Here is a 17,739-nt window from a genome sequence, read left to right as displayed (position 1 = left end):
CTGCATGTGACTTTGTGCATGTATGGCTATGTGTGTCTGCATGTGACTTTCTGCGTGTATGGCTCTGTGTGTCTGCGTGTGGCTGTGTGCGTGTATGGCTGTGTCTGTGTGTGACTGTGTGCGTGTATGGCTGTGTCTGCGTGTGACTGTGTGCATGTATGGCTGTGTCTGCGTGTGACTGTGTGCATGTATGGCTGTGTCTGCGTGTGACTGTGCGTGTATGGCTCTGTGTGTCTGCGTGTGGCTGTGTGCGTGTATGGCTGTGTCTTCGTGTGACTGTGTGCATGTATGGCTGTGTCTGCATGTGACTGTGTGCATGTATGGCTCTGTGTGTGTCTGCGTGTGACTGTGTGCATGTATGGCTCTGTGTGTGTCTTCGTGTGACTGTGAGCATGTATGGCTGTGTCTGCGCGTGGCTGTGTGCATGTATGGCTCTGTGTGTGTCTTCGTGTGACTGTGTGCATGTATGGCTATGTCTGCGTGTGACTGTGCGTGTGTATGACTGGGTGTGTGACTGCGTGATTGTTTGAGTTTGTGGGGCAGTGAATGGGGTGACACGGGGCCCTTCCCCCTGCTCCCATCCTGGAGTTCCCGCCCCGTCTCAGGGCCGCACGGGGCCTGTGGTTCCCGCGGCGCCCGCCAGGGGGCGGCGGCGCGGCGCGGTGCCCGCGGGGGCAGCGCGGGGCGGGGAGCCGAGCGGGAGCGGGGCGGGACGGGGGACCGGAGGACCGGGGAGGGCGGGAGGAGGGCGGGGGGGGGGGGGGAGCCGCAGGGCCCGAGCGGACCCGCTCTTCTCTCGGTACGGGCCGGGAGCCGTGGCCGGCGCCAGCCCGACGCGGACCGGGCGCGGCGGCGCCGTCCATGCGGCGGCTCGGGGCCGGCGGGACGCGGGCGCCAGGTGAGCGCGGGAGCGGGGGGCGGGGGGGGGGTTCGGGACCGGGGACCGGGGACCCGGGGGGCCCGCGCCCCCTCCTCCCTCCCCGCCCCGGCGTCCTCGGCGCCGCTCCGCCGACCCGGGCTTGGGGTCCCGGGCGGGCCCGGGGTCCGGAGTCCTGCAGCCCCGCGCGGCCCCGGGACCCCGGCCCCCGGGACCCCGGCCCCGACCCCCGCCCCGATCCCCCCGCCCCGATCCCCGCCCTTCCCCAGAGGCGCGTGCGGTGAGCGGCTCAGGTTTGAACCCCGCGCCGCCGCCGCTCCACGTTGACACCGCTCGGCCCGCGGGAATCCGAGGCGCGGGGCCGGGGCCGGCGGGGCGGCGCGGCCTCCACACCCGGCTGAGGTCTGGGGATGGCGGGGAAATCCATGAGCTCCTTCTCTCCAGTGAATCACACACGCATGCACACACACACACGCGCGCGCATGCACACACACGGGCGCGCGCACACGCATGCACACACGCACACACACGCGTGCGCACACACGCGTGCGCACACACGCATGCACACACGCACACACATGTGCTCACACACAGGCACGCACACAGAGCCAGGCCTTCTTGAGTGGAACAGGCTCTAAGTTCCAGCACCCAGGCCCCAGCATGAGTTCCAGCCCTGGGACCCGCACACGCGTGAAAGGATTCAGACACACTCGTATGCACTCGCATGCACACTTGCCTGGACTTGGCCTGGCACCGTGGTGGAATTCCTTCGGAAACCCAGATGCTTAGCCATGCAATCAATTCGAGGACTGGAGTGTGTGTGTGTGTGTGTGTGTGTGTGTGTGTGTGTGTGTGTGTGTGTGTGTGTGTGTGTGTGTGTGGAGAGGAGCAGGGAGTTAGGTCTCTAGGCACCAGGCTGGGCCGGGGTGTGCAGCCTGCCCTCCTGGCCCGACCCTGGGCTGGGCTAGGCACCCGGGCCTCTCCGGTCTTCAGTCTCCTGGCTGCTGGCTGCGGGCTGTTAGGGGGTGGTGGTGGCGCTGGTTCTGCCTAGAAAGGCTTGTTGTGGCTGTGGAGCCTGGCACTGCCCTGCCCTCTGCCCTCCATGTTCCGGTGCCCCCACACCAACCCCTCTCCCGTCCCCTATGTTTATTTATTCTATCTCTCCATCCATCCCAGAGCCCCCTCCACATTCCTCTGCAATCTGCGGCAGTGATTTCCCCCTGCCCCACCTTTAACCGTGTCCAGACTCCAGTCATCATCTCCTCTCTTGAATCCCAGCCACAGGCTGCTGTGTTCATTTTCATCCATCTTCTTCCATGCTGACAGATTAATATTCCTGAAACGCTGATTTCACCAGCTTCGTTCCTTGCAAGAGATCACGATGGTCACTCCGTACACACTTCCTTCCCGTGTGTATCCAGCAGATATTCCTGTGCAGCCGCTGCATGAAAGCGGCTCTAGCACTATGTGCCAGGGGCTCTATCACTGTGGGCCAAGGGCTCTATCATCACCTGCATGCTGGGGGCTCTAGCACTGTGTACCAAGGACTTCTATCATCACTGTATGCCAGGGGCTCTATCATCGGTTAGGGGTTCTATCGCCGTGGGCTAGGTGCTCTATCACACTTAGGGATTCTAGCTGGGGGTTCTGTTGCTGTGAGCCAAGGGCTTTATCACTATGCCACAGGCTCTATCATTGCTTTGTGCCTGGGGCTCTATCATTGGGTGCTGGGAGCTCTAGCACCGTGGGTGGTGGGCTCTATTGCTGTATGCCAAGGACTGCATCTTTGTTGTGTGCTGGAGCCTCCACTTCTGTGTGCCAGGGGCTCTATCATTGCTATGTGCCAGGGGCTCTATCATTGCCGTTTGCTGGAGGCTCCATTGCTGTGTGCCAAGGGGCTCTAGCACTTGGGCTGTGGGTTCTATTGCTGTGTACCATGGGCTCTATCATTGCTGCATGCCAGGGGCTCTAGCATTGCTCTGTGCCAGGGACTTGTGTTGTTTGTGGAGGCTCTATCATTGGGTCCCAAGGGCTCTATCACTGCGGAGTGCTGGGGGTTCTAGGGCGATGTGCTGTGCGGCTTTAGCAGTATGGGCTGTAGCTGTGGCACTGTGGTCTGGGGCTTACCCCACAGCAAGGCAGAGCTGGAGGGCTCCAGGAGCTGGCAGGTTAGTGTATGATAACCACCCAAGGGAGACACAAGGCAGCAAGGTGTGTGTGTGTGTGTGTGTGTGTGTGTGTGTGTGTGTGTGTGTGTGTGTGTGTGTGAAACTTCAAGAAAACACAAACAAAGGAGAAAGTGATCTCATGGCAGGAATGGGACAGTTAGAGCTGGGTTTTGCAGTCCAAGGAGGAGTTCAGGGAGAAGAATAGGCCTGGCAGTGTGGTTGAATATGACTAGCCTTCACCCCGGTCTTTAAGATGCTCTCTCCTTCAAGTTGGCTTTATGAGAGCAGAGTTCACATTTCTTCTTAGAACTTCCCATCTCCCCTCCCCTCCCTCCTTCCCCTCCCCCTTCATGAGCAGTGCAGCCTCAGCCTGCCTCACCCCTGCCCAAGCCCGCATTCTGGTGACCCCCTCCCCGCAGCAATGCGATGTTGCACAGTGCCTGAGAAGCAGCATTTCAGACCCTCCTCAGATGCTCCCTCTGCATATCCAGGCCTGGAGACCACGGCCTCTGGTGGCTAGGCCGCTGACTGAAGCCAACACAGCACTTGCTTGCTTGCTTGCTTGCTTGCTTGATTCCATCCATCTCAATAGGTAACCCAGGCTGGCCCTGAACCTGTGATCTTCCTGCCTCCGCCTTTCAGAATGCTGGGATTAGAGGTTCACTGCCCCACTGGGATAAATCTGCAGCTTTAACAGCGGCCTTAACCTCGACTGTAAAGGCTAAGCAGTGATAATTCTGCCGGAGGCCACGAGGGCCCTCTCCCCCTTTTTCCTGGTCAAAAGAGTCTTTCTTGGAAGGGTCCTAAAAGCAAAACTGTGCCTCCTCTCCCCCCACCCCACTACGCAGGCCTCTGAGCCTCCTCAATCTTACCGGGCATTTCTGTTAAGGTTCAAACTCATTCGAAGGGAGAAAGATTAGGGGGTGTTGGTTGGGAGAAACCCAAGTTACCAGTGGGTTAGGGAGGGTTTGAGAAGTGGGCTGGAGCGCCCCACTTTAGGGCTCAGTGGGGTGTGGCCATCGGCAGATTCACCATTATTCATCAGTTCTTCCTCAGTTTCCCCCTGTATAACCCAGGGGGTAGCCAGCACCTGGAGGGCTGCTGGGGTGTTCCAGCTGAGTGGGTACTCAGCACCAGGCCTAATTTCTCATCTGTTCTGTGGCTGATCTGCCCTGGTAGACTGTTGGTGCTTCCTGTGTATTACCAGGAATAGGTAACAGCCCCCTCAGATTGGGGGCTGTGGCTGAGGGGCGGAGTGTTAGTACCCCATATTCAGTGCATGGACACGCCGAGCTGTGCCATCTTAAGGGTCCAACCAGCATTCCTCTTCTCTCTCTCTCTGCTTTCCAGTCCCTGCTTTGGATCTCCAAAGTGGGGAACCCAGGTCACAGGTGGGCGGCCCTTTCCCTCAGTCTTCCTGCCAGGGTGGTGGCTCTGTGGATCTCTTGTTCTTTTTCCAGAACCATCTTCTCCCGGAGCTCTTCTGGGCCGGTGTTTCCTGAGCCCCGCTCCGGGCTCATGCCCCCGCATGCATCGTGTTCCGGAAGGCTGGCATAGGGAGCCCACGGCCCACCCCGTGGGCAGCGTGGCGCTTGCCCCACCCGGCCGGCCGCTTGGCCGACTGCCCGGAGGCCTGGCCAGCGGGGAGGACCAAAGTGCTGAGTGATTAATGGGCACCTCATCTCATCTCCTGCCAGGGGAAATGAAGGGCCGGCTGGGGCTCAGGTGGGCTGGGAATGGGCCTAGCTCAAGCAGGGGATTAAGGCTGGAAAGACAAGAGGAAATGAGACCTCAACCCTGTGGGCTACAGTAGGGGGTGGGGGACCCCGGCAGAGGAAGGGCATGGGCCTTTGATTTATGTCAGGGAGCGGCGTGTGGTCGCTGGGGGCGAAGGTAGCCTGGCCTTGGTCTCTGGGACCATTTTCCCTCTTGGGGGTCCAGGCAGGGGAGATTTCCCAGGATGCTGACCCAGTGGACAGCAGGGAAGCCAGGCTACCCACATCCCTGTCAGAAGCCTTTGATCATGTGGCCTCCGGTCAGCAGGTGATCAGCAGAAGGCCTGGCCCCTGTGAAGCATGTCTTAGCGGACACACTGGCCATCCCTTCCCGTGGCTGGCTGGCCCTGTCCCCAGGCTGGGTAACAGCTTGGTGATACATAGTTCAAGCCTGGATCCCAGCAGACCCTGTCCCCGTCTCTGGGGAGAGACATGAGAATGTCTGATGTCTTTACTTTTCCTTGCCTGTCTGGGTGGACAGGAGGAAGATGGGACAATGTGTGATCTCTGCAGCTCTTCCTCTTCCTCTCCCTCCTCCTCTTCACCCCTTCCTTCCTTTTCCTCCTCCCCCCAGGGTCTAAGCCTTGCTTTGTGTGTGGATCCATCCCTCTTTGATTGCTCTCACTCCTTTGACCCTTGACCCTACATGTCTTGAATCCCGGGTGACCTGCAGCTGCCCTCTGACCCTGCCTGTGCCTTCCACCTCCAAGTCAGCTGGGCAGACTGCTGGAAGGCTGGCATAATGGCATCTGCACCAGCTGAGAGTTCTCTGCTGGCGTTTCCCACACCCAGGCCCTTAGCTCAGGAGCCGTGGGTGGTCTCTCCAGGATGTGGGGTACAGATCCCCATACTTCCTGCTTCCTCTAAGCCTACTATACCCCTCAACCCACCCTCCCGGGAGACTGGAGGGGGGGGTGGGGGCTGTTGCTGGTTCTGAGCCCTCCAGGGGCACAGCTGTGGGGGGAGTTCACTGGCATGAACACCTTTCACCGCACACAGCTGCCAGTCGCAGGGTACCCAGGCCTGGGTCACTTTCTAGTACGGAGGCCCAGGATTTTATTCTGCTTGATGTGCAGAGATTCGGGGGAGGGGGAGGGCGTTGGGGGGAGAAGGAGCTTCTGGTCACCCTGCTTCAACACTTCCATACTTTTCATCCCCCCATGTTAAGCAGAAGGACGATTTCCATCCTTCATCTCCGGCAGGATTCCCTTCCCACTTTCCCCTTTGCCTGGATTTCTCCTCTTTCCCAGATAGGAAAACTCAGCACTCCTGACAGTTGTTGGCTACTGTTTATTTATGATCTGTTTCTGCTTCGGGCCTTCAGCTACGGGGAGGCCATGTCCAAGTGGGAGCACATCTGGAGCGAGCGAGAACCAGAAACATCATGGGGGTCCATTTGCTGCTGACCCCCTCCCGTCCCTCTGTCCTTCTTGCTTCTGTTCCTTCCTCCAAGGGGAGAGGGGGAGGGTCTGTGGGAGGAAACCGCAGGGATCCGTGCTTGCGTGTTCGGCTCAGCAGCTTCTGCCTTGCCCTGGTGAGTGTGTTGGTACGTAGGAACCGCTCTTGCCCAGGTTCGACTGTGCTGTGTGGTTTCCTGGGTGGACCAGCTCTGCCAGTGCCACAGGTTGGCGGTGCCGCATTGGTCCCTTTGGTGTGTCCTCTGTCTGCGAGCCTTCCCGAGGAGCAGAGGGCAGGCAGAGTGTTTGCCCCCTCTTGCAGTGGCATTGTGGTGACCAGGTCTGTGTCACTGGGGTTTCAGCCCGTGTGCATGTGGTCCAGGTGCCCTGCATGGCCTGGACACTCTGCAGGAGGGGAGTGTGTGAGAGAGAAAGCTGCTCACTTCCTGGCGCCCGGGAAGCAGAGAGGAAGGGTCACAGTGTCTCCTCGCGACCTAACTTCCTCTCCTGAGCCCGTCTTGAAAGCCCTTTCTTGCCCAATAGCACTACAACTTGGAACATGGGGCCTCACATAACCCCAGCAGGTACGAGGGTCCGCGCTTGCTTGCTCTGTGCACCTCTGCACTGTCTCAGAGAGGAGGGGTGGTGCTCAGCCCTAGCCCTCAGCCCTAACCAAGCAATTGTGGCTACGATAAAAAGCTCAGTGCAGCCTAGAGCTGGTGGCTCATGCCCATAATCCCTCCTACCCTGGAGCCTGAGATCTGAAAATCGTGGGTCACAAGGCCAACTTGGGCAGTAAAGTTTGGGCTGGAAAGTCCTTGAGATGCTTATCTCCAATGAACCACCAAAAAGCTAGAAGTAGAGCTGTGGATCAATTGACCCAGATACCATGACTTGAAGAGGCCTTTCCTCTTGGACTCAGAATGCAGATTTGGAGCTGGAGGTGAGGCTCAGTTGGTAGAGCGTAGAGCACTGGCCAATGAGCAAAAGTGTCAGGTACCAAATTTGAATCCCAGTCTCAGACCTAAAAAAGAAAAGATAGCAGATTTGCTTTGCTTTAACTTGGAGTTTTGTCAGCTGTGTCGCTCCGGTCTCTCTGTTGGTATGGCTCAGCAGCAGCTCTCCTGAGGCCCTGGGTCTGTCACTCCTGCACGGTGGACCCTTGGCTTTCTCCCTAACCATGCTGGTGGTGTTTTGTCATGATGACCCTGTGTCATCAATCTGGAATGAGTGTTCCCATCTGACCGACCGCGGGCACAGAGCTCAGCAGGTTCTTTTATACAAAAGGCAGAGTTCCCATTTCCGCCTTGTGGGCTGTGCGGTGTGGTTGCAACTAATCAGCGTTGCTTTTTGAGCAAGAATGAAGCCACAGGCCAGTCCAGACATACATGAGCACTGATAAGTTACAATAAAATTTTATTTGTGGACATTACAATGGGAATTTTATCACTATGGTATTTTCATGCTCATGTAATACTTTGTTTTTTTTTTTCTCCCTGGATTTCTTTTTCATTTTCTTTTTCTCTTTTTATACTTTGAACTCAGGACCTCACACTCTCCTAGCTAGTCTGCTCAGCTGGTGCTCCACCTTTTGAGCCATGTCACCAGCCCTGCTTTTTGATGATTATTTTAGAAGTGGAATCTTGCCGATTTTTGTACGTGGGCTGGCTTTGAATCGTGATTCTCTGGACCACAGCCTCCTGAGTAGCTAGGATTAAAAGTATGATCCATGGTCCATTTAGCCTCTTCTGTGGATTTTTGTTCACATTTGAAAATGTGACAAACACAGGCAGTAGGTTGGGTTTGGCCCATGAGTTTCCTGACCCCTGGTTTAGATGCATATTACTGTTTTAAATTCTAGGGAGAGTGAATGTTAAAATATCCTAGTAGTCAAAAATCACAAGAGTTCCAATGCCCATAAGAGTAGAGTTCAGCCAGGCACTGATTATGGCTGCCAGTGCTGGTGGCTCACCCCTGTCATCCCTGCTACTCAGGAGGCTGACATCTGAGGGTCACAGTTCAAAGCCAGCCTAGGCAGGAAAGTTTGTGAGACTCTTATCTCCAATGAACCACTAAAAAAAAAGCCAGAAGTGGAGTTGTGGCTCAAGTGGCAGAGCGCTAGCCTTAATGTGAAAAAGCTCAGGGACAGCGCCTAAGCCCTGAGTTCAAGCTCTAGTACCAGAAACAAACAGAAAATAATTGTATAGAGCTTTTCCTTTTCTTTATGTTCTCTAATAGGACAGCTTTGGAGACTGTTCTACTACAGAGCATAAACTCGTCACCTTTGCCTATCATTTGCATACCATTTACATGCACACATTTAATTTGCATTGGCGTCACAGCCCCGTAGAGGTCATTTGAAGCATTCGGAGATACAGATAGGCCATTCATGTACGGGTCCTGGGCACCCCTGGATTTGGGCGTCTGTGAGACCAAAGCCCCTGCCTCATTCATCACTGTCACATGCTGAAATGGTTTTCTTGGCACTTGCTGGTTACCATCCCCCAGCCTGAGCCCCTTGCTCTGCCTGCCTCCCCATGGTGCAAGCCAGGGTAGGAGGAACGGACAGGCTGGGGGCCAGAGGCTGAGCCTGGCTCTCAGGCTTTCCTCCCTCCCTCCTAACCTCCCTTCCCCACGGAACTCTGTGCCTTTGTTCCTTTGCACCTGCGGGAAAGCCATGAACCATTCCCAGTGGACAACAAAAACGAGGGCTGTTTGAGATCAGACCCCTCTCAAGTCACCCATGTTCTCTTCACTGGGGAACAAAGCTGCTCAGGATGGAGATCAGAGCAGAGCGGGGCAGTGCAGGGCTGCAGGCGGCCGGGGCTGGGGCTGAAGGGGGTGCGTGGCCTGCTGGCTGCTCCCAGCCCTGCGATTCCAGGGCGTGTCTTGGTTTGAGGACAGCAATGGAAGCAAAAGCCAGGATGCGCTCCAGCCCCAAAGGTGCCCGGGCTGTGGCTCTTGGCTTATGGACAGGCCATATTGGGCAGAGGATGCATGTGTGTGTTCTCTGGAAAGAGAGAGAAGCCCCTGTTCCCCTTTGACCCTGGAGGGTTTTCATGCCTAGCCTGGCCAGGGCCTGGCATCATTCCTGTGTATTACAGTCCAGGACACCATGGTTGAGACCTAGCTTTGCTCCTGACTTGCTGTGTGACCTCTCTCAGTCTATGGCTGTCTCTGTGTCTTGGTTCTTCATTCGCAAATGGGCAGTGATGGACTGGATGGTTCCAGAAGGGCTCCTTTCCTAGTCATGGGGAGTGGCCGGGGCCTCCACGCCTGTTTACCAGCTGTAGGATGTCTCTTGGCCTCCCTAAGGGCTGGGCCCATGGTCTCCAGTTTTGTTGATGCTAGGCTTGGATGACTCCGATGTTTGGAAATGGTTATACATTCTAAGAAGGGATGTTCGCATATCTCAGTAGACAGGGAAATCTCAGACATTCGAGAAGATGGGAAGGCCCTGTATGCAATCAGAGATGACAGAGCACTCAAGCCTGGGTTATCGCTGACGTTTTCCTAGTCCTGGCTTGGTCCCAGGGAGGGCAAGTCTGGGGGAGACGGCGGGAGCAGGAACAGGGAGGCTTGTGGGCCATCGGAGAGGTGAAGGGTGGAAGCTAAGGAGCCCCATTGTCTGCAGGTGTCTTCCTTGGCCTCTGGGTGACCATTGGGCCCAACAAGGTGCCTCTCCTGGTTTCCTTGAAAACATATAAGCTCTTTCCATTGATGTGAGGCCTGTTTTATATTACCATAACTTTTTTTTCGGCCTGTCCTGGGGCTTGAACTCGGGACCTGGGCTCTGTTTTTGAGCCTCTTTATGCTCAAGACTAGTGCTCTACCACTTGAGCCACACTGGTGACTTTTTCTGAGTAGTTTATTGGAGATAAGTGTCTCACAGACTTTTCTGCCCAGGCTGGCTTTGACCCATGATCCTCAGATCTCAGCCTCCTGAGTAGCTAGGATGACAGGCGTGAGCCACTGTCATGGGGCTCAGTGTGGTTTAATGTAGCTCTAAGGCAAGGTGTGACTCTGCTAATCAAGTGGGCGTTGGGTTCAAATCATGCTGTGACCATATATGAACTGTTACTGTCCCTTTCTGGCCTCAGGGATCTTAGAAACAGCCCAGCTTTGCTTTAAAGATGAGCCCCTTTCCTGAGGCCAAGTGGAGGGGATCTTTCTGTCATTCCTTTGTACCCACCACTGCCAGGCACTAGTGCTGGGTGCTGGGGTGAGAGCAAGGGTTGTCTGAGGAAGAGATCCCATATTGGGAGGGAAGAAAACGAGCATACAGACATGGCGACAATTGCTAGGTTGGAATTCCGCTTATGAGAGTCACAGAGAAGCAAAGGAATGTAAGCAGGTGGATCCACCGCTGTCAATCAAACGACTGGGCATTCTCCAGGACGAAATGGTGGCCTCTCTTCTCTCAGGGGAGACAGTGGGCGCACCCTCCTGGGCCTAAACCTACTCCCCCATCTGCAGCCTCATCTCCCCAAATGGAAAAAGCGAACTGGACAGAAGCGGGAATGAATGGCTCATTTGTTTCAAACATCTCACCTGCTTGATATCTCTCCTTCCCACCCCACCCCCCGCCTTTAAATATTTTCCTTAGTTACCTGGGAAGTGTTGGGTTTTTTTTTTTCTTCTGATTGTAAAACAAATGTCATCACAGCCAAGTTAGTGATCAGAGAGCACAGTGGAAGGCAGACCCCAGCGCCTCTATGCATCTCCAGCAGAGAAAGGAGACTGCAGCATTCATGAGTCACAAAGCCCCCGGTGCTGTTTGCTTATTGGTAACCAGTGAGTGGAATTGATCCAGTATTCTTCCCTATCTCAGATTCTGTGCTTGGAGGCAAACCAGCCAGTCTGCTGTATGCGGGTTCACTGGGGGTGAAATGAGTTCTGTGGCTGAGGTTGAATGAGACAGGGGAAAGGGGATGCTTGCTGAGGTGGTAGGAGCAAGGACCACCCACCAGCAGCACCGTGAGGCAGGGAAGACTCCCCTAGGCTGTCCTCTGCCCAGACAGAAGCTACTGGATACTGGCCAGGTCTGGGCTCCAAGGTTGACATCCTTGAATGCCCTATGGAATGTGGCAGGATTTCTGGAAGGGGTCGTGGGGGTTTGTCACTGTCTTAGGGGAACTCAGGAGGGTCAGACCCCTCACGGAGGTCCATCCATTCTTCATCGTGTTCCCGGATGGTCTGTGCACTTCCCCTGGGCTAGAGAGAAACTAGGCAGTGCTTGCTTCTGAGACGTAAGCCCATAGAAATACATGCTGTTCATGCTCCGTTTATTCATGTGCTCTATCCGTCTGTCTGTTCATTCCTCCTCCCTTCTTCTCCAACCATCCATCCATCCTGTCATTCATTCTCCTACCTATCCATCCATTTATCTGTCCTTTCATTTATTCTCACATGCATGCACCCATCTATCCATCCATCCATCTTTTCATCCATTCTCCCATCCATCCATCCATCCATCCATCTTTTCATCCATTCTCCCATCCATCCATCCATCCATCTTTTCATCCATTCTCCCATCCATCCATCCATCCATCCATCCATCTTTTCATCCAGTCTCCCATCCATTCTCCCATCCATCCATCCATCTTTTCATCCATTCTCCCATCCATTCTCCCATCCATCCATCCATCCATCCACCCATTCTATATTGCATGCCCAGCCCTGTCTCTGCAGTGTGTGTAAGCCAGAGCATTTATGAAGGTGAGTAAAGCAATTCCTTGTTTTTAGGAGCTTCCATCCCGCGCTAAGATCACATGTAGATGGACGAGGTCTGGTGTCTGTTTACAGAGAAGGTAACACAATCCTTTCTTAAGCGAGTGTCTAGCCCTAGGCCTTCATGGCTGGCTCCCAGGTTTGTCTTCCACACTGCTATTGATGACTATTAAGGGTTAGCCCTTCCTGTGTTCTTCCCTGCTGCTCTGGCTAACCTGTTCATTGAAGCAAGGTCTCTGAGGAGATGAGCCCTCGTTTTCCACCCTTGCTTTTGGGCCATGATTCCAGGCAGTTTTCTTCCTCCTGCAGCCAGCGCCCTGGGTCCAGTCTACCTGATTTTTCTCAGCTGGGCTGCAGGGACGGACCACATCCTATCCTGGGCCTGCCTGCCACCTCCCTGCCCTTACCCTTGGTGTCCACTCAGGCTTGCTCCTTCTTCCCATTGGCTGGGACACACAGATGGGCCTTGCGTCATCAGCTCTGTGTCTGCCATGCTTTCTGCAGGACGAAGTTTGTTCATGTACATGAGGTTCCTTGTTTTGTTTGGTGTGAAGACCCCAGAGGCCTTCCTGTCTACTCCATGAGCCCTCTTTCCTCAGGCCTTGTCTTGCATGCAGGTGTAGGTTCCCTGGGTCTGAGATGCCTCCATTTCCCTCAGGATTACCAAGTGTATTCTGTGTTCCATGGGCTCAGTGCTGTCCCCTATTGAAAGATTTACATAAATGGCAGCAGAAGTAGAAGGCCATGCTGGGACATTGGTAGAGCCGGCTAGGGCAGCCTGTGGACCCAACGTGGGGACCTGGGATCGCCAGGGTAGCTTCCACAGTTTCACGGGCAGGGCAGAACGTTGAGAACATGCCCGCGCCCCACGGGTGTGGGTTTGGGGACTACAGCCACCTCCTTCTCAACTCTGAGGTCTCCATTCTTTCCCACTGAGTCACTTCCTGTCCCCAGGCACCGGGAGCTTTTGTTTATCTGGGTGGGGAAGCTAGGAGGGCGAGAAAGAAGGGGTACAGGTGAAATCAGGGACTGAGGTTGTGCCTCTGTGGCTGCAACTTGAAGGGCAGGATGGGCTGGGTCAGCTGGGGTCTTTCAGAAGCTGTGGCTAGACCATAAAGGGGACAGGAAGAACCCTCAGGTGGACCTGGGTGGCACAGACAGTGAATCAGGACACAGTGGTATCCTGGGGGCCTTAGACCCATTGGGGCTCCCTTTCTGCCCCCCTCCATGAGTCTTACAACTTCCCCAAGTGACAGTAGTGACTGGACTAGGTCAGGTGACTTGTCTGGTCTTCCTGAGCTTCCCAGTGGAGGGAAGAAAAGGTTCCCCACCCCCCCAGAGTGCATGTGTTCTAACAGAAATTAGATATGCCCGGTGTAATGGGCATTGAAGCTGGCCTGCCTTTCTGTTTGTTGTTTATTTTTGTGACTGTAATGGACTTGAATTCATTCTGGGCCTTGTGTTCTTGTTTGGGATTCAAAATAGTGGGATTTTGTGTGTGTTGGCGGGAGGGCGCGCATGTGCATGGGTGGGTCCTGGGGCTTGAACTTTGGGCCTGAGTGCTATACCTGGGATTTTTTGTTTTGTTCTAGACTGATGCTCTACCACCTGAGCCACAGCTCTACTCCTGGCTTTTGGTGGTTAATTGGAGGTAAGAATCTTGTGTTCTTTCCTGAGCAGGCTGGCTTTGAACTGCTTCAGTCTTCAGATCTCAACCTTCTGAGTAGTAGCTGAGATTACAGGCATGAGCCTCCGGTGTGGAGCCCTAGGCAGTATTTTTTTTTTTTTTAAGCTGTTTTATTGAGTACAAATGTCAAACATTTCACTCACTCACTGGGAAGTGAATTCACTGAATTTCAGTGGTGCCATCACCACTATGAATTGTTTTTTGCCCATCCCAGGAGGAAGCACTGTGCCTGCCCAGCCACCTCTCCCTGCCCTGTGGCCCTTGGCAGCCTTCCTGCTCACATGGTTGAGTTGGGGGTAGCAAGATTCATGTGTGAGGAGTGACTTTCTGTAGTCCAGCCAGCACTGTGTACCACTTCCAGTGCTGGCCTGCCCAGTGCCAGCCTTGCCAGCAGCCTGGAGTCTGACGTCATCTGACTGAGAGCAACTTATTGGCCTTCTTCTGTGGGTCGAGCATGGGCCGAATGTTCTGGAACGTTCTAGAATGTTCTGGAAACTTGTCAGCTCAAGTTCATGCACGGTCCTTTTCCAGCTGGAAGGTTCTGAGAGCCATGACCCGGACAGTGAGTTTTCATTTTGATATCTTCTATCAGCTCACTTCTGGGTTCACTGGCTTGGTTTGGAGTTGTAGAAACTTCCTAAGCCACTGATGCTAAGCACATGTTTCTTTTCCGTAGGCATTGAATTTGGCTTTGGGCTGCGGATCTCCAGAAGCAGCTGTGAGGAGCCCCAGCCTTACTCTGGCCTGTGCTGCCATGATTCCTTGTGTCATGGGCTCTCTCAGGTAAGTGAAGATCATCTTCCCTTCCTTAGGCCGATCTCACTGAGCAACCTGGGTTGGCCTTGAACTTGTGCTGGAGGATGGGGGCTATGTGTCCCCATACCCAGTTAGGAACCACTTGGGAAGAAGACAGAAAGAAGATGGTGTAGCTCCGTGGTAGCCTAGCATGCAGGGGGCCCTGCGTTTGAATCTCTACCACTGCAAAGTCAACAGAAAGTCAGGAGATGAAGAATGTGACATTCCCATTGTCTCTTCAGTGGTCTCTTCAAGAAACTAGTCAGGAAGGCATGTGCGCTGCTGGTGTTTCCATCTGATGCATGCAGTAGCTGCTTTTCATGGTTACAATTCAGGAAATCTTCCCTGGGTCCAGGAGCTAGGACTACACTTAGTCTGTTTTTTGTTGTTGTTGTTTGTTTTCTGGCTATAGGAGGGATTGAACGTGAGACCCTGCTAAGCAGGTGCTCTACCACTTGAACTACACCCATAACCTCTGTTATCCCTATTTTGAAGATGAGAAATCAGTGCTCTGAGGACTTAGATCACAATGTAACCTCTCGTGTGGAGTCAGGGTACGGGAGCTGTAGTTCATGTTGTTGTCATTGCTTACAGACTTAAAAAAAAAAAAAAGCCAACATAGGCTGGGTACTTGCAGCTCACACCTGTAATCCTAGCTGCTCAGGAGATTGAGATAGGAGGATCACATTTCAAAGCCACCCCCACCCTGGGCGGGGCAGGGGTGGAGCTAACAAATCTGTAAGACTCTTATCTTTAATTTACCAGCAAAATGCTGGAAGTGGAGGTGTAACTCAAGTGGTGGAACACCAGCCATGAGCAAGAAAAACTGAATGAGAACATGAGGCCCTGAGTTCAAGCCCCAGTACCAGCACTAAATAAATACATTGACAGATAGATCCATCAATCAATTCGTCAAAGCCAAGACAGACTCTTTAAAATTCTTCAGTCACAAATTTGCTATAAAGTCTCAGGATAGACAGAAGACAAAGGCTGTGTTTCCTGGGTAGAAATTTACTGAGTTCAGACTCTGTGAGAGCCCTCTATCTGCTAGATCATACCCTCGTGTGAAGTCGGGTGTCTGGGGGGCTGCTTGTCCATTCACCTCCACCCTGACTTCCTCTGCCTTTCCTTTGACTATGTTGTCTTCTGAAGGTCTTAACCCACAGGAGAGAGAGCCTTGGGGCCTTGGGATGGTCCTTAACTTAAGCTGATTCAGAATCTGGAAAGAAAGCAGAAAGATTTTCCTCTGGTTCAAAGGTTGCATTACTTAAGGATACTGTGTAGTCTTTTGTTCTTTTCTTCCCTAACTAACTGTACATTAGCCGAAATGCCTGGAACTCAGGCAAAAACAAAAACAAGCAGCCTTGGACAAGGTGCCACAATGTGGTCACAATGGTAATTGCCTGGGATGCCCTTGGTCCCCTCCAGGCGCAATGGACCTGCCCCAGTGTCTGCTTTAATGTGCGCTTGTCTTAGAATTGGATTTGAGTGGATTCATGCAGATCGGAACCCCAAACTCGCTCTGAGATCTGCCAAGCCACCGAGCAGGCAGGCGAAGCTCAAGTTCAAAGCCATCAGGAGGCGTCTGGAGCACAGATCTGCCCATCTGCTCCTTCAAGGCACATGTGTCCTTTCTGATCTACATTAGCACGTGTGTGTGTGTGTGTGTGTGTGTGTGTGTGTGTGTAAGACCAGAGTTCACACAAGCATTAAGAAACCAGCTAACTGTGCATCTAGCTTGCAGAAGCCCCCAGATACCAAGTGAGAATTGTGATGAGCCACGCACCCAAAACACTTCAAGACCCCAACCTGTCACGGCCTTGGGCCCCCGTGCGGGCAGAGCAATGGCGGCCACAGCCAGAGGGCCCTGTGCTGACCAAAGCAGCACCATAGCTGTGGGCACACTGCGTGGCCATGGGCAGATTGCATGGGGTTTCTTGCCAGGGCCTCTCAGTCTGGGAATTGTGGCGAATGCACTGCATGCCACCAAGTGACCTCCTATAAGAAACTCCTCTTCCTTTTCCTCTTCCTCCTCCTCCTTCCCCTCCTTCCCCTCCTCCTCCTTTTCCCTTCTCCTCCTCCTCCTCCTCTTCTTCTCCTCCTCCTCTTCTTCTCCTCCTCTTCTTCTTTTCCTCCTCTTCTCTTCCTCCTCCTCTTTCTCCTCCTCCTCCTTTTCCTGCTGTTCCTCCTTCACATCCTCTTCCTCTTTTCCTTCCTCCTTCTCCTCTTCCTCTTTTCCTCCTTTTCTTTCTCCTTCTTCTCTTCCTCCTCCTCCTCTTCCTCTTCTATTTTGGTGCTGCTAGTGTTTGAAGTTAGGGCCTTGTGCTAAGTGCTACCACTTGAGCCACGCCTCCAGCCCTTTTCCACTTTAGCTGTTTTTCAGGTAGGGTCTGTTTTTGCCTGGGGCAAGCCTAGGAACACCCACCTCGGCCTCCATTTAGCTGGGACTACAGATGTATGTCATCATTCCCGGCCTATTTGTTGAGTTGAGGGCCTTTGTCAACTTCTTGCCTTGGCTGGCCCCAAACCTCAATCTTTCCCCAGCACAACCACCAGAGTACCTGGATTATAGGCGTGAGCCGGCACACCCAGCCACGCTCTGGAATCTTGACAGGCCTCCAGCACTGGATCCTGCCAAAGCAATTGTTGGAACATGGCCACTCAGAGTACTTTGCCAGGACTCCCGCTGTCCTTTCAGAAAGAAAACGAGTTAGGGTGGGCCATGGCCTGGGATTGCTCCTCTGCAGCCTCTCTCCAGGTGCACACGAACCTCTCCATCTCTCTTCCTGGGCCCATGTGCCTATGCTTTAAGAGACACAGAAACAACATCACTGGGTCTTTTATTTAAATGCTTTGCAAAATAGTCTAAGAGAAAAGAACGTGATTACTTTAAGACTGAGAGGTCTTTGACAAAATTGTTGGATGAGAAACACACACACACACAGAGTAAGGGATTTTTAAATAATCATCAGAGTGACTAGATACATGGAGATTAATTGGAAAAGCTGCAGTCTCTCTCTCTCTCTCTCTCTCTCTCTCTCTCTCTCTCTCTCTCTCTCTCTCTCTCTCTCTCTCTCTCTCTCTCTCCTACCCCTCCTTTCTGATAGAGAATCCAGGTTGCAGTAAGTAAGCCATCAGGAAAAATCCTAAGAGGGAAAGAGAGTGTTGGGGAGCAGGAGAGAGGGGGTCCACAGCTCCATGCACAGAGGACATTTAAAAATTCCTCCCCAGGTTTTGTCTAGCCACAGAGAAAAGAAAAGAAAACCAGTTTCCAGCCGGGCACAGTGGCTCATGCCTATAATCCTAGCTA

At 53.7% G+C, this 17,739-nt stretch overlaps 1 protein-coding gene across 1 annotated transcript in view; it reads left to right on the top strand.

Moving 5' to 3' along the window:
- Positions 1 to 821: 821 nt before the first annotated feature.
- Positions 822 to 17,739, top strand: part of LOC138842142 (thrombospondin type-1 domain-containing protein 4-like) — a 38,652-nt gene continuing 21,734 nt past the window's right edge. Inside the window, exons 1-2 of the mRNA XM_070043379.1 lie at positions 822 to 898; positions 14,311 to 14,417. Coding sequence (XP_069899480.1) covers positions 14,389 to 14,417 — 29 coding nt within the window. The 5' untranslated portion in view covers positions 822 to 898; positions 14,311 to 14,388. The remainder of the gene's footprint in view (positions 899 to 14,310; positions 14,418 to 17,739) is intronic.

The sequence above is a fragment of the Dipodomys merriami genome, unplaced genomic scaffold (assembly GCF_024711535.1).
Source record: "Dipodomys merriami isolate MVZ:Mamm:240054 unplaced genomic scaffold, mDipMer1.0.p SCAF_33, whole genome shotgun sequence".
In the NCBI taxonomy this organism is placed as follows: domain Eukaryota; kingdom Metazoa; phylum Chordata; class Mammalia; order Rodentia; family Heteromyidae; genus Dipodomys; species Dipodomys merriami.
This window is presented reverse-complemented; position numbering and strand designations above follow the sequence as displayed.